The following is a 27,715-nucleotide window of genomic DNA, read 5'->3' on the forward strand; positions in this document are numbered from 1 at the left end:
TGCATAGACTTCGGACATGCTGGCTGACTGCAAGCTAATGAAGAAAAACTCAACTTGAGAAATTCATCTGTACTAATAATGAAACTGTAAGACAGTAGTGTCTGTCTGCATGTTTGAACACGCTAATCTCAAAAACTACTTGACATATTTTTGTGGGGTTTCCACAGGTAACTTGAGTGTAGCTTTATATAATCAAGATTGGATCACGGAGAAAAGATACTGTCATTTGAAGTTTCATCTGAACCTTTCATCTCTGTGTGAACTTGTTAATTTACAGAATTACTAAATAAATTATCATGGGGCTCTCACAGGTAACATGAGCATAGCTGGGGGCAACATATAGGCTTTATTTAATCAAAATTATGCTTTAAGAAATGGAAATTCAAAATTTTGTCTAAAAGCATCATGTCTGTCCAAAAGTTCTAATCTCCAAAACTTCTAGACAGATTTTCTTGGAATTTTCACAGGTAATGAGCGCATAGCTTGGGGCAATATGTAGGTTTTATTTAATCAAAAGTGGATCATTGAGCAAGGTAGTATCATAATTTGAAGTTTTATAAATGCAAAATTGTGTTTTTCTGTTACCTTTTTATGATGAAACTGATGAACCAATTTTGTCGAAATTTTGTATGGAGATTGCTTGGAAGCCAAGGAAGAAAATATGCTACTTTGGAAAGTGGGTAGTAAAATATAGTTATTGATTTGTAGAATATTACATGAATTAGGGACATATATTTACTCTTTAAAAATCTATTAATTATTTGACTTTTGAAATTTATCATGTTTTTGAAAATGCTTTTATTGATTGATATGTTCTACATAATGTGATTCAGCGTAAGGAATACAATGCTTATACAATCCTCAATGTTTGAAATCCATATTTCTGTACTTAATATAATATATGTGAAAGTAACTCTGTTACATGTTCCTGATTAAACTGCCAAATCAATTTCGATCAAATTTAGTATGGAGATAGCGTGAACCCTGAGGAGGAATTTAAGCTAATTTAGAAAGTAAAAAAGGAAAAGTCAACACTTAAAAGAGTGAAGTAGGGATGGAATACATTTTTTACATCATTGAACATAGACCATGTTAAAAAAAATTATTCAATTTGTTGCGTAATGTACATACTTTATAATGTACAGCTACTTCAATAGCACGATGCATAGATGCACCAACATGCTACACTTATCCAAACAAGCAGGCATGTGGGAGTAGCTGAAACTATTGCATGTACAATAGCTTGTTTTCTTTCTTTCTTTCTTTCTTTCTTTCTTTCTTTCTTACTATCACTCGTCATAACAAAAATACTGATATGCAAGTGTAGCTGTGGGTAACAGCTGGATCTATCACAAGATACAAGTTGCCAAAGCATGATCCAAATTTGTTATGATATATTTTATGTGCCACTTTGACAGCAAATTGTGATAAATCTGCTGTACAATGAACACTTCTTCAGCAACTAGGTTGTTCCTCCTCCAAACATTGAGCAGAATCACCAAGTTTCAGCACGGGAGTCCTCTTAAATCACAAGCAACAGTAAAGCAAACGTGTTTGTTACATCATATCTATAATGGTATGGAAAAACTAGCCTTTACAAAAGCATGGCTATCGAGCTGGAATGTGGTGTGGCTTTATGTAAAGCATGCGTATGTACATCATGCAAAAACTTCATAAAAATTGGAGAGGATTGAGAAGGGATCTTCTTTAAATCTAGGCCGCCTGACAAGGAATGACCCAATACCAAATCAGGTTAGCCCAAAGCAGTGTTATAATGAAAAAACAAAAACTCGTGTTTTTTTAACTTTGTGGCTGAGGTTGTGTCCTTATGGACTGGTTGATGCATCTTTTTAATTTGATGATGTGAGAGATAAAATGTTGAAGGATTGATGCCTATTGTTATCACTGAAATTCCTTGACTTCATTTTATGCATTTTATTACACAATATCTTTTCCCAACACTTATTGTTTCTGCTTGGTAACATCCCATATGCAAGCACTATCCAAGGACTTAAGTGGAGTTGGTTTAATATTGTGTGCATTCTTCCCAAAAGGGAATGCTTTTACCCAAGAGATCTGACATCTTCCATGTTCACAGCTAATATATACAGGATGTTCCAAGCCATTAGGATCAAATGTGTGTAGATAATAGAGGATTCTGAAGTGAGTGCTTTGAGATAAGGAACCAATGGTCAAAAATAAGCATGTCAGTTGTTATGAACTCTTGAACAAGCAGTAGATGTGTGCACCACATGTTTGTAAACTAATTATCTTTCACAGCAGAGTTCTGCCTGTAACATTGCCTTCAGAAGTGCAACCTTCAAACAGCCTGCAGTGGAGTTTACCTCTGTTTATGGTTCATAATTGTCTGTTGAAGATAGCAAATTTCCTCTCTACTCTCTTTAAAACCACATAACCTTTTAAAGATTTATTTATTTTGTGGATGTATAATAATACGTGGATTGATATAAATTGTGTATTTGAAAATTATAAGTGCAGAATGGCAACTGTTTGCCCCATCATTGCTATGGTCATTGAGTGGACCATTATATCGATGTGTAGTAAGTATGAAAGTCTAAATGTGGATTTAGAATGAATGTCCATGTTGTATATCAGAAATTTATGTTATTTTTGCAATTTATGACAATATGAAATATTTATACAGATTCCATTTTTAGCTGTTTCTTTTTGTATATATAAAATAAAGAACATGGTTTATATAAATAAGTACTCCAAATTATTGAATGAGAAGACACATTTGTAATTTTGTTTCTTCAAGAGTTCTACTTCTAGCATTTGTCAATGAGAAAAGGTTTGTTAGTTCATATTCATTCTAAATTTTAAGTATTTGGAAGACAGGGCACCAAAACAATGTCAGGAATTGTTTGTTTCTTTTACATTTTCAGTGGTTGCTGGCACATTTTCCACTCCCTCGTTTAATTGCTGCTAGAATAAATGTGATGAATGGAATGTTGTTCCATCCAGTATTCCTTCATGTTTCTTCAACTTGAATAACACTTCTGTGACCCTGTAGGTGAAACACTTTGATGCAAATGCACTAAAATTTGCCAACTTGGAACTAATGTTTTTCTATCAATATTTGGTGATGTGGACCAGAAAATCTTCAAGAATTCCTGGAACATTTAAACTGTATCAATTTTAATATAAAATTCATGATAGAACTTTAGAAAGAGGGCCAACTACTTGTCCTCGGTTTGTTGGTTAAGAGAAGAATGGATGGGCTCCTAGATCACAGTACACTGACCTCTGTCTCCACGCTCTGAGACAACAACATCCATTACAAAAAAAAATTGTGCAAAGGATTTTGGTCGATTGAGCTTGAACACTTCCAAACAAGGAGAGCATCACCAAACAATTACAACACTTATGAATAGTGTTCTGAAGGAACAGGTATTCAAATCATCAAATTGAATGGTCAATAAAGTCAAAATCAAGAGGTTGAGACTGAAGGAGAGAAGCCAAAAATTGCTTACCTACATTGCGTTGGCCCAATATCCAGAGAGATTGTTAGACTCCTACCAAAATATGGCATCCCAGTGTATTTCACTCCATCAACTAAGATAAAAAGGATTCTTGTCTTAAAGACAATCTAAGCCTTTGAAAGCCAAACGTGTGTCGCATTCCATGTGAATGCGGTCTGTATTACATTGGGCCGACTATCAGGCCAGTTGAGGAGAGATGCAAATAATGTGTGTGACATACCTGACTAAAATAGCCAAGCAGGTCAGCTGTCGCTGAGCATCGCCTTGAATATAATTGTGAAATGAAGTGAAATGAGACAAGTGTAGAGATGCAAACACCAAGTTTTTGGGACAATATAATTAAGGAGTTTGTCGAAATAAAGATGTCAAAAGCCTTATAAACAGGGATGGCAATTTCAGTTGTGTTTGCGGTCCGGAACACAATTAAAATCTTATTGGCCATAACGTCCATCAGAGTCGGAAAACACTGAGAGAATATGCATTCCATGGAACTTCAGAGTGAGCTATGAAAAACTAAAAGAGCATCAAAGGGTGTTGTGGGCATCGGGAATCAGACTCGGCTACAAATAGTTACATGGGACCTATAGTAGTTTCATCAGGTTGGGACCCATGCAGTGAGTACACATAATAGCAAAACTTACATGACTGAAGAAGAGAGCTGGGTCAATAGTTGAAATACTGTGCGTAAAAAGGAAACTACTTGGCGGAAACACTCTGTTAATCAGTCATGGTGTGAGAACCTGTGAGACCACATTTAACTATTTTTGTAACTCATTGTTGAGGCCTTATACCTCATTGTCAGAATACAATCACAGTGGTGTGTAGTTTTGGATAATTTAAGTAGAATTTATTTTGTTGACTTTGAAATCAAGTCTTGCTGTTATGCCCGACATTCTTTCAGTAATGGTGATATTGCTTTTTGTTATCTTGATGACTGTAAAGTTACATTTGATTTATTTCTGTCCCTCCATATTAAAACATGTGTTCTAATTCAGTTTAATCTTAATTTTTTGCCTTACTTCTGATAATCTTACTATATTCTATTTGATTTTATTTAATTTCTCTTCCAACTGCTCTAAACTATTGTTGAATCCTAAAATTTTGCAGCTCATTGACTCAAAATAAAAGGCAGTTGAAGCAGTTGGAATGTTAAGGTATGTGGTGTCTCATACATAGCCAAATGTCAATGTAGCTGGTTGTGCTCTACATCCTGAAGCCATTACCTAAATTTCTGCAAGCAAGTGAGATGCAGTAGTGGTAAGACACTTGTCTCACATTCAGGAGGACAGTGAGTTAGATTGCCATCTGGCCGCCCAGATATAGGTGTTTTCTGTGGTTTCATCAAATCGCCTGAGGTAAATTTGGATTTGGTTCGTTTGAAAACAACATGGCCTGTTTCCTTCCCCACCTTTCTCATTCTAGCTTGTGCGTTACCTCTTCTGTGACAGAACATTAAATCCTAATTTCCCTTTTTTTAATATGCTTTCACTCAGACTTTCCAGAATTTTCTTTGTGGTTGTAGGGGATCTGACATTCTTACCCACAGTACACTGCACTTAACCAGGCCTTGACAAGTTTGAGAGGACACATGAGCTAAGCTAAATCTCAGCAAAGCTTTGTTGACAGTAGTCTCAGCCCAGATCTGAGTGCTCCTAGTTGGTGCCAATATGACTACTCAGCCCAGATCTGAGTGCTCCTAGTTGGTGCCAATATGACTAGTTGACTTTCTGATCACATGTCAGCAGTGACCTTAGTTAATCTTCGTGAAACATATTTAGTCCAGAGAGTAGCAGACTTGGCTACTATGAGCTGCACAACATGCTCATCTAATTTCAATAATGGGATTGGTGTAGACTGGTTTCCTTAATCGTTAGAGATGTTATTTAGGACCCATTTCCTCATTCTTCATAGTCATGTTTTGCAGCATATAGACACTTCTTTCTGGTAATGCTTTATTTTATCCTCAAGGAGCTACATTCAATATTTTTTACACACTTTATGTTTGTTGTTTAGACCAGCTCTGTATTGATAGGCAATACTTTGCAAATGTAAATAAAGTAATTGTTAATAAAATAGAAAGAAACTTACACACACACACACACACACACACACACACACACACACACATATATATATATATATATATATATATATATATATACACTCCTGGAAATGGAAAAAAGAACACATTGACACCGGTGTGTCAGACCCACCATACTTGCTCCGGACACTGCGAGAGGGCTGTACAAGCAATGATCACACGCACGGCACAGCGGACACACCAGGAACCGCGGTGTTGGCCGTCGAATGGCACTAGCTGCGCAGCATTTGTGCACCGCCGCCGTCAGTGTCAGCCAGTTTGCCGTGGCATACGGAGCTCCATCGCAGTCTTTAACACTGGTAGCACGCCGCGACAGCGTGGACGTGAACCGTATGTGCGGTCGATGGACTTTGAGTGAGGGCGTATAGTGGGCATGCTAGAGGCCGGGTGGACGTACCGCCGAATTGCTCGACACGTGGGGCGTGAGGTCTCCACAGTACATCGATGTTGTTGCCAGTGGTCGGCGGAAGGTGCACGTGCCCGTTGACCTGGGACCGGACCGCAGCGACGCACGGATGCACGCCAAGACCGTAGGATCCTACGCAGTGCCGTAGGGGACCGCACCGGCACTTCCCAGCAAATTAGGGACACTGTTGCTCCTGGGGTATTGGCGAGGACCATTCGCAACCGTCTCCATGAAGCTGGGCTATGGTCCCGCACACCGTTAGGCCGTCTTCCGTTCACGCCCCAACATCGTGCAGCCCGCCTCCAGTGGTGTCGCGACAGGCGTGAATGGAGGGATGAATGGAGACGTGTCGTCTTCAGCGATGAGAGTCGCTTCTGCCTTGGTGCCAATGATGGTCGTATGCGTGTTTGGCGCCGTGCAGGTGAGCGCCACAATCAGGATCGCATACGACCGAGGCACACAGGGCCAACACCCGGCATCATGGTGTGGGGAGCGATCTCCTACACTGGCCGTACACCTCTGGTGATCGTCGAGGGGACACTGAATAGTGCACGGTACATCCAAACCGTCATCGAACCCATCGTTCTACCATTCCTAGACCGCCAAGGGGACTTGCTGTTCCAACAGGACAATGCACGTCCGCATGTATCCCGTGCCACCCAACGTGCTCTAGAAGGTGTAAGTCAACTACACTGGCCAGCAAGATCTCTGGATCTGTCCCCCATTGAGCATGTTTGGGACTGGCTGAAGCGTCGTCTCACGCGGTCTGCACGTCCAGCACGAAGCTGGTCCAACTGAGGCGCCAGGTGGAAATGGCATGGCAAGCCGTTCCACAGGACTACATCCAGCATCTCTACGATCGTCTCCATGGGAGAATAGCAGCCTGCATTGCTGCGAAAGGTGGATATACACTGTACTAGTGCCGACATTGTGCATGCTCTGTTGCCTGTGTCTATGTGCCTGTGGTTCTGTCAGTGTGATCATGTGATGTATCTGACCCCAGGAATGTGTCAATAAAGTTTCCCGACCCCAGGAATGTGTCAATAAAGTTTCCCCTTCCTTATATATATATATATATATATATATCGCCGGCAGACAGGCACATGAACAAAACACACAAACACACACACAGAATTACTAGCTTTCGCAACCGATGGTTGCTTCTTCAGGAAGGAGAGGGAAAGACGAAAGGATGTGGGTTTTAAGGGAGAGGGTAAGGAGTCATTTCAATCCCGGGAGCGGAAAGACTTTCTTGACTTCCTTGAAGGGAAGTCTTTCCGCTCCCGGGATTGGAAAGACTCCTTACCCTCTCCCTTAAAACTCACATCCTTTCGTCTTTCCCTCTCCTTCCTGAAGAAGCAACCATCGGTTGCAAAAGCTAGTAATTCTGTGTGTGTGTTTGTGTGTTTTGTTCATGTGCCTGTCTGCCGGCGCTTTCCCGCTTGGTAAGTCTTGGATTCTTTGTTTTTAATATATTTTTCCCATGTGGAAGTTTCTTTCTATTTTATATATATATAGTAATTGTTAATTCTAGTTGTTAGTTACAGTCAGTTTGGGCTTGCGACAATGTGTTTCTGTTACTGTTTCATAACAGGAGAGTTGGATTAAATGATTGTAATAGGGCGTAATATAAATTACACTGTAATTTGGAGCACATGTGGATGAATTTTTTACACTTTGCTTTTTTATGCTCAGATTTTTCAGAAGACTTGGTATAATTTTAGAAATCATTCACAGTTGTACCTAAATCTTTGATGCTAATTATTTCTGACAAATATGTCATGTACACCTTAACTTCGTCCACATCCTGGAAGGCTATCTTTATGATGGGGTTTGCAGAGTGCAATGAATGAAGTGAATGAATGGAGATTTTTAATGTATTGTTCAATCACAATTGTATTTTGGTGATTTCTCCATTTATATTCATAATATTGATTTTCTGCTACTTTTATCAGGAGCAAGAGCTATCAAACTGTATAAATAAATGTAAAATTTCTGTGACTACACACTGATAACTGAAAATTAAAACAAGTGGCTGTAGATTAGTAGTGAAACAAATGAAAAGGACCTTCCCCCTATCCTGTGTGTGTGTGTGTGTGTGTGTGTGTGTGTGTGTGTGTGTGTGTGTGTGTGTGTAGTAAAACATTACTCATATTTGCCACTAATCATATTTTTTTTTTGAAATTTTTTTCTTGTTTCTTATGATTACCCATTTATTTTCAAGAAAAAGCTAGTGATGTAGTAGGCTACAGACTTATTGTCTGCTCCGTATCTTGTTTGTAAATATTGCTTGAGCAATTTTTGGTTCTAGTATATCTTCATTTTCACTTTTGAGCCTTACTTTTTTACATTTAATGTTTTTTATGTTATTGCCACCACCACCACCACAGCCAAATATGTTATTGCTGCTGCCATCTCTCACATCTCAGTATCCAGTCTTGTCAGTCTTCCCAGTCTCCCACTTGGGCAGTCCTTGAGATTCCTTAATTTTGTGAACTTCCATATTCCAGTTCCATTTAGACCATCCTCTTTCTTTATCCATCTGTCCAAAGGTATAAAGAGAGAGTAGTCACCCAAAAATATAGATACAATGTCAACACTACCTCAACCTCTCACCATCTTTTAATGTTTGCAGTATCACAGTTCTTGCCAATGTTTTATATCACTGAAAATTTGAATAATTTTATTTTGAAATAAATTTGCTTTCAGCTTCTTCAATGATTTTTTGCGAAGCGATTATCATTGCAAGCATCAGATAGATGTGCTGACAAGTGGAAATGTTTTACTCACTGATATTCTGTACAATGATAATGCGCTGTTTTATTTCACTGAGGTAAGTGGATTCAATTAAGAATTTTACTTATGATTTTCATTTTCATTCTTAATTTACTTTGTCTGCAGTTGCATCACTGGACATTTGAGAGACTGTAATTAAGCAAACAAATACATATGTTACTTAATTACAAATTTCAGCAAAATTTTCTTTCTCTCAGTCCCTCGGGTATTGTGTTTAACTTATCTCTTTGTAACTTTTGGAATTACTTGCACAGGGCCCTAAGATTTTGCAGCAGAGTTAGTGTTGGTAAAAGTTTTTTACCCTCACTTTCCATTGGTAGTCCGTAAGTGATATCTTGGCCCCACTGCTGATGGAGTGCATGTTGGAAGATACATCCCATCATACCGCACATTAGGGTTTCTTTGTATTCTTTCCGCTAATGCGGGACAGGAAGAACAGCTGTTGAAATGCCTCTTGGATTCTTGTAATTATTTTAATTTTATCTTTGTGATATATGTAGGGACTGTAGAATATTCCCAAATTCTTCACTTAATACTGGTTCTTGATACACTGTAAACAGAAACTTTTGGGATAATTAACATCTGTTTTCAAGAGAGTGCCTGTTCAGGTTTTTCAGCATAACAGTGATTTTTACTCCTGTGACTCAAACTAACTTGATGCTGTTTGTGCTGCCCTACTTTGCATATGCTATGCATGCTGTTAGCCCTGTTTCATATGGGTACTGTATACATGAACTATATTTTAGGATGGGATGTGCAAATATTTTGCGAATTGTCGACTTTGTCGACTGACAGTATCCTACCAGTAACCTGAAGTTTTCCATCTCTTGTACCTGTTACTGAGACTGTGTGATCATTCCATTTCATATCCCCAAAAATTGTTTGGACCCAGGTATTTGATTGAATTAAAACTGTAGTCATGCCATACTAGCTTCTGTGTATTTTGTGAAGTGCACAGTTTTATACCTCTGAGCATTTAAAGCAAGTTGCCAGACTTGGAACCTCTTTGAAGTCTTATCAAGATCTGACTGGATGTTTGTGCAGTATGTCATTATAAGTAGCTGCACCACCTACAGACTTAATGATTCCACAGCCACAAGGCTCAAGAAATCTAATCCAAATCAAACACAGCATTATGAAAACATAATTCACATGCTAGAATGTACCTTTAGAACTTGGCTGTAGACATTATTGATTTCGTACCTGAGTACACTGTAAGAAAGAAACAGCTTCAAAACACACCATGTCATAAAATATATGTGAGAATTCTCCGCTATATCATGCAATATCAGGGGCAAACACTTTTCCACTTCACTATCACATTGGAAACAGTGGACCTAGGTATGTTTAGGAGTGTGGAAATCTTGTGTACAGACGTATGACCCAAGTGACACCCAATCACCTGACCGCGTTTGAAGTCTATGAGTTCCGCAAAGTACCCCATTATGCTCTCTGCTAATTACTACTGAGGCTGTTAATACGGAGTTCCTGGCAGTAGGTGGTAGCACAATGCACCTAATATGAAAAACATATGTTTTTGGGGGTGTCCGGATACTTTTGATCACAGTGTATTTTTGGTAAAGGTATAGTAATGAGAACATATCATTTGCAAATAACTGTTAAAGGTGTTTTTGAATTGAAAGTATGCACATAAGCTTACCATTGACTTCAGTGGCTGTAGACTTTCCAAAAACTTAGGAAGGTGTAATCAAACAATATTTATTTACTATTTACAGTTTTAAGTGTTATTGTGGCGACATTATTTGTTGGAGTGGAAAAAGCACACACCATTTGTTTGGCCTTCACTCTTGTCCTCTGCTTCTGTTGAATAAGCAGCATTGAGGAAGATCTAGACACATGACTGCTGCTTCATTCTGAATCAAAATGATGAAGCCATGTCAAAATGATAGTGTTGATGATGATTATCAATTTTGACGAGTTAAAATGATGAAGCTCCTATTGACAGAATTAAATATTTTGAATCTATGTTTAATGGATTTGTCAGTGTGCTACTTCAATCAGACAATTTTCCTGACATTAAGGGTTTTGTTTGATATTGTACAGATGGCCAGCAGTGCAGTCACACATTTAAAATTAATATGCTATTATATGCAGTTGCTGTTTCTTCTGTAGGAACTATTATTGTGCCCTGGGTCTCATAGGTATTATTGAAAGATGAGTTTGTGATGGCATTGTAATTTCCATTACAGCACATCACTGCCTATGATAAAAGAGCAAGAGAAGAAGAGAGCACTTCTTAACACAGAAAAGACAATATCAACACATCCATGTTTATGAATGTGTAACCAGTTACCTGTAATAGTGATATAAATTTGAAATTTGTTTTGTTTTCCTGCCCTGTACCATGAATGTAAGAAAGAAATTCAGAAATTGTAATTATTAAATTTTCCTATGGACTTCCACTTGCTGTCATTATACATATGAAGCCTTTGCATATACCATAAAATAGCTGTTATGTAACCCAGTGGAAAGACATCAGTTGCTAAATTCAGTTTAATCCCATTATTGTATGGGATGGGCAAAATAAAACTGACCTGGAAAGTATTTATGAGAATGACGTGGAATTGGCTCTTAATGGAGAGGAGAACTGCCCATCACAGAAAATGCTGGAAACCACGATTTCAGTGCACCAATTGATTGCTGTCATTTGTCTGCACATGTGCATCTCCCTCGTCCTCTGTACTGAGTATTTCGATGTGTCATTGTATTTGAGTGAGCGAGATGAGCAGATGTGTTTCGTTATTATTTGAATGCAGCACAAAATAGTTTTCACAATAAAACAGTTTGTGTCTGTTGTTAGGTGTTAAGCAAAGCACAACTCATAAAAAACCTCCAGCAAAGTCTGCAGTCCAAAACTATGTGGCAAATGGTGCAAACCAGGCTCTATAGTGAATAAAAACTGTAACTATCTCAAAAGTGTTAGGACACCAGAAAACATCGCTTGGATGAAGAAAAGCTGGGAACAGAGCCTGATGAAATCTCAGTGCCATTAATGTGTTCAGGTGGAAATTAAGAGATTCTCTTGTTGAAATATTATCAAAAAGTACCTGCATGAAGACAAACTTTCACACATTGAGTTATGCCACTGGTTTCTCAGTGATCGAGACATTTGGGTCATTGGGGGGTTTTCATTTCTTCAGATGAGGCCTGTTTCAGTCTCTCAGTATGTATGAACTCTCAGAACATGCACCATTATGCCTTAGAAAATCCCCATCGGTACTCTGAAGAGCTGTTGCCATAATCTCACAATTAGTGTTTAGAATGTAGTGTCTGGTGTTTGCATTGTAAGATGATTATTTCGCCAAACTGTTAATGCTGACTTTTAAGTCCAGAAATTGTTTAATTCGTATGTGGATCAACTCTCAGAAAATGAATGACTATATGGATATTTTCAGCAAGATGGAGAAACAACACATATGGCCTTGATAACCTTGTATGAGAAACTGACATGGAAGGCAAGAGTTCAGATTCAAGCCCTAGTCTGCCCCAGTGTTTTATCTGTCAGGTTGTTTACAAATGTGAAGTTGACGCCCAAACAGATGTACGTCATTGGGAGATGAAAACTGTGATTTTGTAGAAGACCTTGTAAATTTAATAACAATTTTACAACTGGGCTGTTCCAGAAAATTATAGAAGTCATACAATAAAGGATGATACCTTAGCAGGGGACACCGCCTTATAGTAGGCATCTTGACTGCCAGGGGGGAGGGTTTGCGTATTTCGTTGAAGTCAAGAGTTATGCCAGCGACAGCATAGCTACTGGCAGAGTCACCAAAGGTGGATTGGTCTTGACTGAGGAGCCAGACAAAGTGTGTTCCACAACATAGGGCAGGGAGGGCTATAGAGGCATAGTGAAGAAGAGAAGCTACAGAGGGAAACCAGAAATAATGTGGAACAATATAGAGAATTAAAGAGAAAAGCTAACAGACTGTGCAAGAGAAATAAAAAAGAGTGGTCTAAGAAGAAATTTCAAGAACTAGAAGAGTTAAAGGAATAGACTGAAATGAGAAAGTCCTATCATGCTGTAGGAAAAATGAAGAATAGATTCCAGCCAAAACAATGGCTCATTTATAAGAAAGGGGACAGAACAGCATGTGAAAACTATAGGGGTATAACACTCCTAAGCACAACTCATAAGATCTTCACAAGTATATTAAACGAAAGGATAAAGAAGTGTGCAGAAGGCATACTAGGGGAATATCAGTGTGGCTTTCGACCAGACAGAGGAATGACTGATCAAATATTTGTGATAAGACAAATGATGGAAAAGTTCTATGAATATGATATAGATCTGCATTTCCTATTCATCGACTTCAAACAAGCCTTTGACAGCATAAAACGACAGTAACTATACAGAGTACTGGAAGAAGTTGGTATATGTGCTAAATTAATAAGACGGATCAGAATGACAATGACAGAGAAAAGAGCAAAAGTAAAGGTCCTTAACAGAACAGGTGAAAGCTTAGACTTTAAAAAAGGCGTGAAGCAAGGTGAAAGTTGCTCCACTGTCCTATTCAGTATAGTCCAGCATAGTGTAGTAAATAAAATCAACAAAAGAGGCGCCTTATTTATGAAAAATAACCAGATATGTGCATACGCTGATGAAATTGCTATAGGAGGAAGGAATATCAATACACTCCAAGAAACATACTGGGCAATGGAAACAGAAACCTTAAAAATTTGCCTCATAATAAATGAAAAGAAAACAAAATATATGGTAATGTCACAATCTGAGGCTAGAAGAACCCCTAAAAACCAAAACATCAATGGGAAATGCTTCAAAGGAGCGTCCTCTTTTAACTACTTGGGAGCCCAAGTTATAAATGATAACTGGATTGGAAAGACTATAAGGAAAAGAATACAAGCAGGAAACATAGTTAATTTGCAAATATGCAACTGTTCAGAAATAGCCTTGTTACAAGAAAAACAAAACTGCTAATGATAATTTCCTAGTTCGCCCAGTTATCACACGTGGGTCAGAGGTATGGAAGATGACAGTACATGATAAAAGTGCACTAAGAACCTTTGAGCAGAAAATACTATGCAAAATCTATGCACCAATAAGGAAGGAAAAAGGCTAGAGAATTTGCTACAATGCTGAATTACTAGAGTTAATACAAGGTAGGGATGTAGTAAAATTTGTGAAATCACAGTGAATATGATGGCTAGGATATTTAGAGAGAATGGCAGAGGACAGAATTCCAAAGAAAACCATGAAACGTGGTGAAAATGGAGACCTAGAAGAAGATGGATTGATGTCATAATAATGGATCTCACCAGTATGGGAATCTGGGAGTGGAAAAGAGCAGCAAATAACCAATAAGTGTGGAGGAAGATCAGTGAAGAAGTGAAGGCTCATCAATGGCTGTAAAGCTACTGAAGAAGAAGAAGAAGAAGAAGAAGAAGAAGAAGAAGAAGAGAGGATGATACCTACAAACGAATCTAAACTGAACTGTAGGCTAATGCCCCAAGATACCAAATGAGGGCTGTTCTAGGTGTTACATGATGAGATTCACCAGGAAGAGGATCATCCTCTTGACAAGATTGCATATCTCCACTGTATGAAAAAAAAGGGGGGGGGGAGAGGAGTGGCGCGAAGCACCCTGAAGACATGGTTGCCTGTCATTGTAAATTTATACATGCACACGTCATTGGTAGGTAGGTAAATGATAAGAGTAGCAATTTTCTATGACGTATAGTATGACCACCAGTGTGCAGTAGTATTTGTGTTTAAGGTTGTTATGAGGCCTCTGGTCAAGTTTATAGGAGTTGTGGAAACTGTCATATGTTGAATAGTCACTGTGAAGGACACAAAGATGCAATGTATGTATGTGAGACAGCTTTATCAGCACCTGATCAAGTTTGAAAGGGGCCTCATTTTTTTTTATCTCCGGTTGGTGAAATCATGCAGTGTCCATGTTTGTGGGACAGGGATGTGGAGTGAGAGGGTAGGCATACTTGTCTTACATTCCAGTTGACTACCTCTGACCACCAGGAGGATGCTAGCGGTATTGTGCACCAAACACATTGTAAACGCTTCGCATCTGCACCTATCATCTGAGAACAAGTAATGGTCTCCTTGCAACACTCTGTATCATCGTACACCATTGGTCGGTGACTAGCAGCAATCAGACTTGGGAATTACTGTCCCATGTGCAGGCTGCCGTTAACAACACAACAGAAATGGCTCTGTTTGATGTGGTATTCTGACTGGGAATCAAAGACTGCTGGTGAAGGGTGTCATGTGTTCAGATATGGCCATCGTTGGTGAGCAGGGCGGCATTTGGAGAGAGGCAATGTGATGTTACTTTTGGCATAATGGTAAAGAAAGGGTGCCATTGGGTAATATTTCAGGTCAGGACTGGTAGTGAACGAGAAAACTCTGATAGCACAATGGCATGTCGTGGACAGCCTGCATGTATTACCTTTCATGAGACAGTATCATCAAGCCAATTTTCAACAGGACAATGCTTGTTCCCACATAAGGTGTGTCTAGGAACTGACTGTGTGAGCAGTTGGAGCTCCATCTCTGTCCATGATAGAATCTGTGGGATCATCTTGGACATCAATTCCAGACCAGTGCCACTATCCAGGATATCATCGACCATTTACAACAGTTGTGGGACTGTTTGACACAGGAGAGGTCACAATGGCTTTTTGAAACACTAACCCTACCAAAACATTGCATGCACCCAGGCCAGAAGGGATGCAACGTTATACTGATAACTAGGCTCGTACTGTCAAGTTCTTTGTAAATTTGACTCCATTTTATAATCACTGAAATGACTTGATATAGTAGTACCCTCTCACTTTGTGAAGTTTCATTTAATTTCCTGCTCCCATTCTGGGTCTTTACTTTCGTTGTCAGACAGTGTATGTCTGTTTAGTAACTGTTAGTGAAAATGAAATTTGACAACGGAGTGAGTTAGTGTGCAGTCAGCAGGACATTTAGAAAAGTGGGTTGAACATATTGGTCATACAGAATGAAAATACTTATGGAGGAGGAACATTACAAACAAAAAACATGGGATGTATAGTTAACTGACCAACTGACTGACTTTGTAGCAAGTAGAAAGCCATTTACATACAGGGTACAGTTAGTCCCTGGCTTATCAAGATGTTCAGTAGGAAAGGCACTTGACTAACATTCAGAAGTGGGGTTAAAATATATATATCTAGCCTTTTTTATTCATATTTGTAGCTTCTTAAAATGGTTACAGCCGAATGTTGGGATGGTTTGTTAAGTATATCACGGCCAGTTTTTAGATATTTTCTTTCCAGATGAGTTGTGCTTTGTAATTAATAATATGAACCGTAATGAGATGTCAAACTCTCATCTTAGTTCCCTTTTTCCTGCCTGACTACCCAAGACTGAACACTTGTCCAAAATTTACATCAGATATTTATCATTCAAGTTTCAGTAAGATTTGTAGTGAACATGGATAGCCTGAGTAGCCTAAGCCATAATGAAACACTTGATGATTTCTTTGTTAGTCTTATAGTCTTACCACCTGAGCTGCTTGATGCTAAACATGAACAAAGTTTTTGAAATTATGGGACTTTCCATGAATGCTCTCACCACTTTTCTAATGACTATTCTCTGATGAATCTGTCTTCCATGTAGTTTATGGAACAAGAAGGACATCGTAGTTTGGTGGAATTTTGGCTTGCAGCAGTGAACTTCCGTCAGCATCTCTTGGAGAAGAAGGGTGTTTATGATCCTGTTGAGGCTCAGAATGATGCTATTATTTTGTATGACAAGTACGTATTTTATCTCTTAATTAGTTTTTCATTTCATTGTATTATTTTCAAATAAATTCATTTTGGGGTCTCTCTCTCTCTCTCTCTCTCTCTCTCTCTCTCTCTCTCTCAATGAATAAACATTTTCCAGTTGTTAATATTTCTTTCAAATTATACGTTGTACTCATTTTATAGCATGTTTTAGATCAAACTGTATTACTTCTGCTATTTTTCTAATAGAGCATGGGTTTGTAAAGTGGTTATGGTGGGTGCTGCTGATTTTCTCCCTCTTTTTCATGAGAAAATCTAAGTTTGTGTTTAATATAACACTAATATAAAATTTGAGAAATGGCAACAAGAATATATTTAACTTATAAAGAGGAACAAACAGACAACGTTACATTTTAATCAAGTGCCTGTTGTCTTTAATATTTGGATCTTCAATTAAAATTTGTATATATTTTTTTGTGATATTTTGCCAGTATGAGTGGCTGCCATTGTCGAAGGTTCACCTTCATTGCTGGTAGCTGTGGTTGAACTTTTGACAGTGCCAGCTGCTTGGGCTAGGAAACATCAGAATTAATCATTGAACAAATGTTGACTGAAGATCCTGAGACAAAAGTCAGTAGGCAATACATCAACAAGTGGCTACAAAATTTTGTATGTAGATACTGATTGCTTGAATTGCGCATAAAGTATATTGCGAAACCTCCAAGCAATTAATCATTACAAGTTTCTTTAGACCTCTGTAAAGTTGCAATCACATTTGTAATATTGCAGTATATTTTCTTAGTAGACTACATTTTGATATTAATTCTCACCTCTTTCTGTGCTTTATTTATGGAAGACATTCAGTGGAGTTGAGTGGGGGTACAGTCTCAAAATTACTTTATAATTATAATCAGTTACATATCAGCTCACAGTCAGAAATATGGAAGACCATTATGTTCAGGTTTTTCGACACTGATAAGTACCGAAAATATTAAGGAAATATTGCATGCAGTAAATGTCAAGAAAGGTAACTAATTTATTTTAAAGACAACATCATATTACCTTCTATATATGACATCTAAAAGTGAGTATGACATCATTTAAAAAATTTACGTAAGTTGTGGATCCATATAAGTTGTGGATTCATATTGTCACATCCTATATAAGAGAGATGGAAGAAAGGGCAGGCAGCTTGATTTCTTGGATCAGCGCCAAACACTGTTGTAGGGCACCTACAAGAGGTGCAAGATTTTGGGACTTGATAGGAAACTCATAGCAGGAGACACTAGGGCCTCAGAGGTCTGAATAATACTACTTATTTGCATTCAGACTAACTGCTACACTGCTGGCTAATTCCAACCATTAGAAAAAGCAAAGGATGGAACTGGCTGCACAACAGAAGCTTGTATTTGAGTCCATGGGGATTAGAGCTAACAGAAGTAGCAATCATTAGCAACATTGCGCAGTGCAAACTTTGAGAAAAACAGACTTTGTCGGAGCTTACCCAAAGCTGGTGGCGACATGGAGGTGGCGTCCCAGGTGATAAAAGATTTGTATTGCTGAATACTTCACAGCTTCCAGTGCTGCATTAACAAGGACTGCTGTGGGGTCTCTGGTTTTCGCCATACTCAACAGGATTTGAAGGTCAGTGCTTGGATATCTGTTTCCGAAAGCAGTATCATATAATTCTCAAACTAACTAAAAAATTACCTTTGAACATTTTGTAGCACTGTAACATGTAGAACAACTCAATCAGTTGAACAGTTGCCAGTAACTGAGTGCATAGCATATAAGTCCTGCAGTCTCGAAGTTGCAGGTTCAATTTTTACTAGGAACAACATTTTTTAAACTTTTATTTGAATTCTATATGTTCAAATGGCAATGTTAAATATTGAAATATAATTCATCATCATCATCATCATCATCATCATCATCATCTAAGACTGATTATGCCTTTCAGCATTCAGTCTGGAGAATAGCCCCCTTATAAAATTCCTCCATGATCCCCTATTCAGTGCTAACATTAGTGCCTCTTCTGATGTTAAACCTATTACTTCAAAATCATTCTTAACCGAATCCAGGTACCTTCTCCTTTGTCTGCCCCGACTCCTACCCTCTACTGCTGAACTCATGAGTCTCTTGGGTAACCTTGCTTCTCCCATGCGTGTAACATGACCCCACCATCTAAGCCTGTTCATCCTGACTGCTACATCTATAGAGTTCATTCCCAGTTTTTCTTTGATTTTCTCATTGTGGACACCCTCCTGCCATTGTTCCCATCTACTAGTACCTGCAATCATCCTAGCTAATTTCATATCCGTAGCCTCAACCTTGTTGATAAGGTAACATGAATCCACCCAGCTTTCGCTCCCATACAAGAAAGTTGGTCGAAAGATTGAACTGTGCACAGATAACTTAGTCTTTGTACTGACTTCCTTCTTGCAGAAGAGAGTAGATCGTAGTTGAGTGCTCACTGCATTAGCTTTGCTACACCTCACTTCCAGTTCTTTCACTATGTTGCCACCCTGTGAGAATATGCATCCTAAGTACTTGAAACTGTCCACCTGTTCTAACTTTGTTCCTCCTATTTGGCACTCAATCCGTTTATATTTCTTTCCCACTGACATTACTTTCGTTTTGGAGATGCTAATATTCATACCATAGTCCTTACATTTCTGATCTAGCTCTGAAATATTACTTTGCAAACTTTCAATCGAATCACAACTAAGTCATCCGCATATGCAAGACTGCTTATTTTGTGTTCACATATCTTGATCTCACCCAGCCAGTCTATTGTTTTCAACATATGATCCATAAATAATATGAACAACAGTGGAGACAGGTTGCAGCCTTGTCTTACCCCTGAAACTACTCTGAACCATGAACTCAATTTACCGTCAACTCTAACTGCTTCCTGACTATCCATGTAAAGACCTTTAATTGCTTGCAAAAGTTTGCCTCCTATTCCATAATCTCGTAGAACAGTCAATAACTTTCTCCTAGGAACTCGGTCATATGCCTTTTCTAGACCTATAAAGCATAGATATAATTTTTTAATAAAAATTGAAACAAGAATCCTAAGAAAAATACAGAGACCAAAAGCAGTATTGAATCAGGATATAGATCAAATCAACAAAAACAACCAATTTTTGAAAATGTAATGGAAGTGTACAGAAAAAATCTACTCACCAAGTGGTGACAGGAGAAACACACATATAAAAGATATTAAAGTTACCAATCTTTTGGAGCCAGTGGCTCCTTCTTCTGGCAGAAGGGTTTTAGGAGGAGGAAGAGGGGTGAAAGAAAAGTACTGATGACGTTTAGGAAAAGGGGTGTGTTGTGTTGTGATCTTCAGTCCAGAGACTGATTTGGTGCAGCTCTCTATGCTACCCTATTCAATGTAAGCCTCTTCATCTTGAAGTACCTACTGCAACCTACATCCTTCTGAATCTGCATAGTGTATTCATCTCTTGGTCTCCGTGTACAATTTTTGCCCTCCAATACTAAATTGGTGATCCCTTGATGCCCCAGAACATGTCCTACCAACCAATCCCTTCTTCTAGTCAAGTTGTGCCACAAATTCCAATTATCCCCAATTCTGTTCAGTACCTCCTCATTAGCTACGCGATATATCCATCTAATCTTCAGCATTCATCTGTAGCACCACATTTTGAAAGCCTGTATTCTCTTCTTGTCGAAACTATTTATCGTCCTTTCACTTCCACACGTGGCTACACTCAATACAAATACTTTGAGAAAGGACTTTCTGACACTTAAATCTATACTTCAGGTTAACAGATCTGTCTTCTTCAGAAACACTTTCCTTGCTATTCCCAGTCTACATTTTGTATCCTCTCTACTTCTACCATCACCAGTTATTTTGCTCATCTCCTACTTTAAGTATCTCATTTCCTAATCTAATTCCCTCAGCATCATCTGATTTAATTTGACTACAGTCCATTATCCTTGTTTTGCTTTTGTTGGTGTCCATCTTATATCCTCCTTTCAAGACAGTCCGTTCCATTCAGCTGCTCTTCCAGGTCCTTTGATATCTCTGACAGAATTACAATCACATCGGAAAACCTCAAAGTTTTAATTCCTACTCCAAATTTTTCTTTTGTTTCCTTTACTGCTTGCTCATTGTGCACATTGAGTAACATCAGGGATAGGCTACAACCCTGTCTCACTCCCTTTGCAACCATTGCTTCCCTTTCATGCTCCTCGACTATTATAACTGCCATCTGGTTTCTGTGCAAGTTGTAAATAGCCTTTTGTTCCCTGTATTTGAACTCTGACACCTTCAGAATTTGAAAGAGAATATTCTAGTCAACATTGTCAAATCTTTCTTTAAGTCTACAAAAGTAAGAAATGTAGGTTTGCTTTTCCTTACTTTATCTTCTAAGATATGTTGCAGGGTCAGTATTGCCTCGTGTTCCAACACTGCTACAGAATCTAAACTGCTCTTCCCCAAGGTCGGCTTCTACCAGTTTTTCCATTTGTCTGTAAAGAATTCTTGTTAGTATTTTGCAGCTGTGACTTATTAAACTGATAGTTCAGTAATTTTCACACCTGTCAACACCTGCTTTCTTTGGGTTTGGCATTATTATATTCTTCGTGAAATCTGAGGGTATATCGCGTGTCTCATACACAGTGTTCATCAGATGGTAGAGTTTTGTCAGTGCTGGCTCTCCGAAGGCTATCAGTAGGTCGAATGGAATGTTGTCTACTCCTGGGGTCTTGTTTCAAATCAGGTCTTTCAGTGCTCTGTCAAACTTGTCACACAGTATCGTATCTCCCATTTTATCTTCACTTACATCCTCTCCCATTTCCATAATACTGCCCTGAATTGATCGCCCTTGTATAGACCCTCTACATGTTCCTTTCTGCTTTCCCTTCTTTGCTCAGAACTGTTTTTCTATTTGTCCTCTAACCATACCTGTTTAACCATTTTGCACTGCATGTCGATCTCATTTCTGAGATGTTTGTATTCCTTTTTCCCTGCTTAATTTACTGCACTTTTATATTTTCTCCTTTCATCAATTAAATTCAATATCTCTACTGGAACCCAAGGATTTCTACTAGCCCTCATCTTTTTACCTACTTGATCCTCTGCTGCCTTCACTGTTTCATCTTTCAAAGCTACCCATTCTTCTTCTACTGTATTTATTTTCTCCATTCTTGTCAATCATTCCTTAATGCTCTCTCTCTCTCTCTCTCTCTCTCTCTCTCTCTCTCTCTCTCTCTCTCTCTCTGAAACTCTCTACAACCTCTGGTTCTCTCAGTTTATCCATGTCCCATCTCCTTAAATTCCTACCTTTTTGCAGTTTCTTCAGTTTTAGTCTACAGGTCATAACCAATAAATTGTTGCCAGAGCCCACATCTGCCCCTGGAAATGTCTTACAATTTAAAACCTGGTTTCTGAATCTCTGTCTTACCATTATATAATGTATCTGAAACCTTCCAGTGTCTCCAGGCCTCCTCCATGTATAAAGCCTTCTTTCATGGTGCTTAAACCAAGTGTTGCCTATGATTAAGTTATGCTCTGTGCAAAATACCAACAGGCAGCTTCCTCTTTGATTCCTTACACTCTTTCCATATTGACTTACTACTTTTCCTTCTCTTTCTTTTCCTACCATCAAATTCCAGTGACCCATGACTATTAAATTTTCACCTCCCTTCACTGCCTGAATGTTTTCTTTTATTTCCTTAATACATTTCTTCAATCTCTTCGTCATCTGGAGAGCTAGTTGGCATATAAACTTTCACTACTATGTTAGATGTGGGCTTCACGCCTATCTTGGCTACAATAATGCGTTTACTATGCTGTTCGTAGTAGCTTACCTGCGCTCCAATTTTTTTATTCATTATTAAACCTACTCCTGCGTTACCCCTAGTTGATTTTGTAACTATTACCTTGTATTCACCTGACCAAAAGTCTTGTTCTTCTTGCCACCAAACTTCTCTTTAACCTATCCATTTCCCATTTTAAATTTCCTAATCTACCTGCTTTATTAAGGATCTGACATTCTATGCTCCGTTTCGTAGACTGCCAGTTTTGTTTCTCCTGATAACGACGTCCTCCTGAGTAGCCCTCACCCGGTGATCCCAATGGGGGACTATTTTACCTCTGGAATATGCATACATATACCATTCAGTAAACCTGCATGCCCTGGGGAAAAATTACGGCTACAGTTTCCCCTTGCTTTCAGCTGTTCACAGTACCAGCACAGCAAGGCCGTTTTGGGTACTGTTACAAGGCCAGATCAGTCAATCATCCAGGCTGTTTTCCCTGCAACTACTGAAAAGGCTGCTGCCCCTTTTCAGGAATCACAAGTTTGTCTGGTCTCTCAACAGATACCCTCCATTGTGATTGCACCTACGGTACAGCTGTCTATATCACTGAGGCATGTAAGAGCCCCAGCAATTTCAAGGTCCATGGTGCATGGGGGGAGGAAAACAGATAGAGTTCAGAAAAGTCACCCAGAACCCTGGGCCGGGGTAGACTTACATGTAGGGATGAGTTGGAAAGACTGGTTATTGGGGACTGCACCAGATGAGATTTGAAAACTTAAGCTTCAAGTTGGAAGGTAGGGTAAGGCACAAGAAAGAGATTACTTCCAAAACTTTTCCGAACTATAGCTCTTTCCCTAAACTTCACCAATCCTTTTGTTTCACACCTCATCCTTCCCTTTCAACTCATCTGCCAGAAGGAGCTGCTGGCTCCGAAAGCTTGCAAACTTCAATATTTTTTATGTGTGTGGTCTCTTGCTAACACTTGACGAGGAGATTTTTTTGTCTATCCAGAATACATATTAAGTTTTAATATAGACCTGTATCTAAAAGTTGAAAAGATAATGGGTGTAACAAGAAAAAAGGTGATTAAAATTCAATTGACATACATGCAGGATGAATAATGACAGACTCACAAAACAAATCTTTGTCTTATGAAACAATTAAAAATCCAAGATAAAGTGGCTGACAAAAGTAGCAAGAAATTAAAGTGTAGGCATTGATTTGGACGCTCTAAGAAACAGAACACTTTTTAAAGAAGCGATGTAAAAGGGTAGCTTTCAGAACACTAAAAAACAAGAACTGGAAAAAAGTAGCTGCAAGAAGAGAGAGAACAACTTTTATGAATAATGGGAGAAATATTGGTCCAATGGAAACTAAAGATGAAAATGAAGTAGTAGAAACAGTGTTCATTTATTGTACCCCCCAAAAATTTATTTGAAATAAAAGAAATAATCTTTTTATTTTTGAATAGTAATTACATAAAAATTCCAGTTGTCACACTAAATTAAATTTTGGTACAAAAATGTGAAACACCAAATAGAAAATAAAATACTTGTCTGTGAATTTGGGTAGTATTATCAACATATGTAATTTTTTCCTTTAACAATTAGGCATTTTGCATTTCTATATAAAATTGAAATTTTTTCATCATGCAATTCATAATTAGAAATTAAAATATTTTATTTTTATTGAAAATTGTGATTCAGTATTTGTTAATTAACATTTCTATTTGAAATTATTACTGGATTCAGATAATTAAAAAAAAGTTTCTTTTAGTGAACAACAAACTAGTGTAAGTTAGATCAACATGTTCTGTACTCCACAGTATTCTAAAATCTTCAAAGGCAATTTTTTTGAGTTTGTGTGAGAAGTGTGTCATTACTGCTTTAGGAAATTGATGTCTGGATAATCACCATAGAATCATGTAAGTGTGGAGAAAGTTGAAGACTGTAAGATTCCATTCCAAGTCATTTTTCCTTCTAGCATTATATTTGTAGATGTTCTACTCTTTTTGAATTGTGACGGATTGTTAACAACAAACATTGTAATGAAGTAAATGTTGTGGGTTCACTGTCAATATAACTGACTGTTAATGAATGCGTGTCATTGTAAAGTAACTGTCCAGTTTATAGCTCTGTAAATTTTCTGGTTTGTGCAGATAATTAAATGAAAATTTTCCTAACTTTGATGTTACTTTTGAGAATATTGTCTGTGTTGCATATTCTATTTTCTGTGTGGCTCACAATTTTATTCACTTTGGTTATTTCGATGTTAGTAATAAAAAGGAAAACATGTCAATTTAGTGTGGTTTACTGACCCTAGGTGATAAATAATTTTAAAAAAGTTGTTATAATAAATTTTTTTGTACCTCCAGGCTGTGTCTTTTACTATCAGCTAGTGATATTTTGTCTGATTATATTTGTATATATCAGAAGTCTGATTGAATTGATCTGCACAAATGTTATTTCTAATTAAATGGGAAGTTCCTGCTGAAAACATAACTTTGTGTTACTGCCGGTTACTGCCAGTCTAAGCAGTCTGATTTTTAGATTTTTGAGAATGATTTTGAAGCCTATTACTTATTTCTCTTTGATTTTCGATTTTTATTCTTAAATATGTCACTAGTTCCTGTACCACACAAAGGCACAGTTCTTCTTTTGTTAACACACACGTGCTGTTATAAGACAGTATTATTGTCTCTGGTACAGTGTTACACTTTAACAATTTACAACTATTAGAAATATCAGAGCCTGCAGTATTGTTTAACATACAGCATTGACTCACTGTGAGCTATGGAGTTAACTTGAGACATTTTGAGAACAGTTGTTATTTTATGAGTTCAAAGTTGGGTTTCAATCAATAATTGCCTTGAGCAAACTGATTTGCAATTCTTCTGATGTATTTCCTATGACCACGATCTTTGGCTAGTTCATCAAGATCAGACATTAAAAGTAAAATTTGATTCAGGCAACTAAGAATAACCACTGTGTAAAAACCATGATCCATGCCCGGGAATAATTTTAACAGGGTTCTTTGTACAGATTTGATTTTAGGCAGGTATGGTGTGTAACCAAGCAACAAAGGGGCCAGCATTATGGAGTACGATAGGAATAATTCCAGCCCGTAAAACTTTGTATTGGATATTGTAACTGGTGATGAAGTGTCGCTATACCAGTGTTATCAACAAATTACTGTCGCCTTTTTTATGCTTCCTCAAAAACACTTTGTGTTTGTCTATAAACAACCTTTCTAGTACCATAATGTAGAGCCTCCATTAAGTTATTTGCAAGGATGTACAATTGTACTGGTGCACACACAAAATGATAGTACTTGCTGTACGTACAACAATTCTGTGTTGTCATGTGCAACAGTTTTATGTAATCACATCACTGCTGTAAGAAGTAGGTTTGCAGTCATTTAATACATGGTAGCCTTAAATCTCCCTCCACCTGTGAAACAGTCATAAACTTCATAAAACATCAATCACTTGTATTTTTAAAGAAGTGCAGAAATTATGATTCTTTTTTATTTTTTGCTTATTCCACCAGCAGAATGAAGTGCATGGGATCCTTCATACACAATGGAGGCTGGATGCATTTTAAGGAAAGATTAAGCTCACTCACTGTTACTTTGCTGACAAGCTAGAATTCTGCTTTTCTCTTTTTCCTAATTTTTTATGCTATTTTCAGTGTATTCCTTTATGAAGTCATACTCTTCCTTTTTCCTGTATCTTGTAATTGTTGCCTTTTTTTATATTGCCAAGAAGTAACATTTTGACAAATAACTCATAAATGTGATGTTTCCTGCTAATGATAATAGTCTTGAGAATACTTAATCTCTCATTTTTTCAGGTATTTTTCATTACAAGCCACTTGTCCTTTGGGATTTAGTGACAAAATAAGGTTTGAAATAGAGCAGAATATTTGCCGGGAGGATGGTCCACTACCTGACTGTTTTGAAAAACCTGTGAGAATTGTTCTCCATGTCCTTGAAAAGGTATTTATTTACTTATTCTATTTTTCACCCAATCAATTCAGTAAGTTATAGGAAGGATACCATTTTGAATTCATAAAATATTGAGAAATGTGTTACAGTTCTGAAAGTAATGTGCAGCAGCAAACAAAACATTAGGAAGTTCATATAATATTATAATTTTCAAGCTAGACGTTCCTTTTTGTAAGTTATAGACCAAATTGAAGGAAGATATAAATTGAAAATGGAGAAATAGGTATCAATAAGTAATTAGGCAGGAGTGCCATACAGTACTTCAATTAAGGTTTAATGTCCCATCAGTGATGAGGTCATTAGAAATAGAGCATTAGCTTGAAGAAGACAAGGATGGGGAAGTAAATCAGTGGTGCCTTAATCAGTTTAGAGAAAACATGGTCAACATCGCTTGGATGGCTGGATGATGATTTGAATTCTGCTCATGCTGAATGCAGTCCACTGCTATCAGCTGCACCACCTCACTTGGAAGTACCAGTGCAGACAACTAATTTATCTTTTTCATATGATGGGCATTGATTTCTGTGCACAGCACTTATTGAGCTGTTTCACTGCTGTTATTAGCCCAAAGACTTGCACAATAGATGAAAAGGATTGGTACTGTTGTCTATCTGTAAAATGTTCTTTGCATTTATTCTTGTCTTGAAGCCAATAGTGAAAATTCGACCTATCAATCTCACAACAGTGTGACAGTTTCTTATATTGTTGTAGAGAACTGGTTTCCTACATGATGACTTAGAAATAATCAAGAGGTTCTGGCCTAAATAATATTGCTGAGTATTCAACTGAAAAAGAATGGAACATGCTGAAGAAAGAAATACTAATACTTTGAAGGGAACTGTTGGACTGCCAGTTGTTGGAATAGAAGAATTGTTAGTGACATACACTGAGGGGACAAAAGTAGTAGGATACATCCTAATAGTATGTTGGACCTCCTTTTACCTGGCTTAGTGCAGTAACTTGATGTTTCACGGACTCATCATGTTGTTGGAAGTCCCCTGTAGAAATATTGAGCCATGCTGTCTCTGTAGCCATCTACAGTTGCAAAAGTTTGCTGGTGCAGGGTTTTTGAACGAACTGACCTCTTGATTATGTCCCATAAATATTCAATGGGATTCATGTCGGGTGATCTGGGTGGCTATCTAGAATGTTCTTCACACCAATCACAAGCAGTTGTGGCCTGGTGTCATAGTGCATTATCATCCATAAAAATTCCATCGTTGTTTGAGAACATGAAGTCCATGAAATACTGCAAACGGTCTCCAAGTAGCTAAACATAACCATTTCCAGTCAATGATAAGTTCAGTTGGACCATGTAACCACAGTCCACACCATTATGGAGCCACCCTAGCTTGCACA

The 27,715-nt window shown here is 37.9% G+C and overlaps 1 protein-coding gene across 2 annotated transcripts in view; it reads left to right on the forward strand.

Moving 5' to 3' along the window:
• LOC126345047 (A-kinase anchor protein 10, mitochondrial) overlaps positions 1–27,715 on the forward strand; it is a 101,457-nt gene that overhangs the window by 17,599 nt on the left and 56,143 nt on the right. For both annotated transcript variants that reach the window (XM_050002071.1, XM_050002072.1), the window contains exons 4-6: positions 8,720–8,843; positions 16,452–16,588; positions 26,203–26,347. In XM_050002071.1, coding sequence (XP_049858028.1) covers positions 8,720–8,843; positions 16,452–16,588; positions 26,203–26,347 — 406 coding nt within the window. The remainder of the gene's footprint in view (positions 1–8,719; positions 8,844–16,451; positions 16,589–26,202; positions 26,348–27,715) is intronic.

This window comes from Schistocerca gregaria, chromosome 1 (assembly GCF_023897955.1).
Source record: "Schistocerca gregaria isolate iqSchGreg1 chromosome 1, iqSchGreg1.2, whole genome shotgun sequence".
Taxonomy (NCBI): Eukaryota; Metazoa; Arthropoda; class Insecta; order Orthoptera; family Acrididae; genus Schistocerca; species Schistocerca gregaria.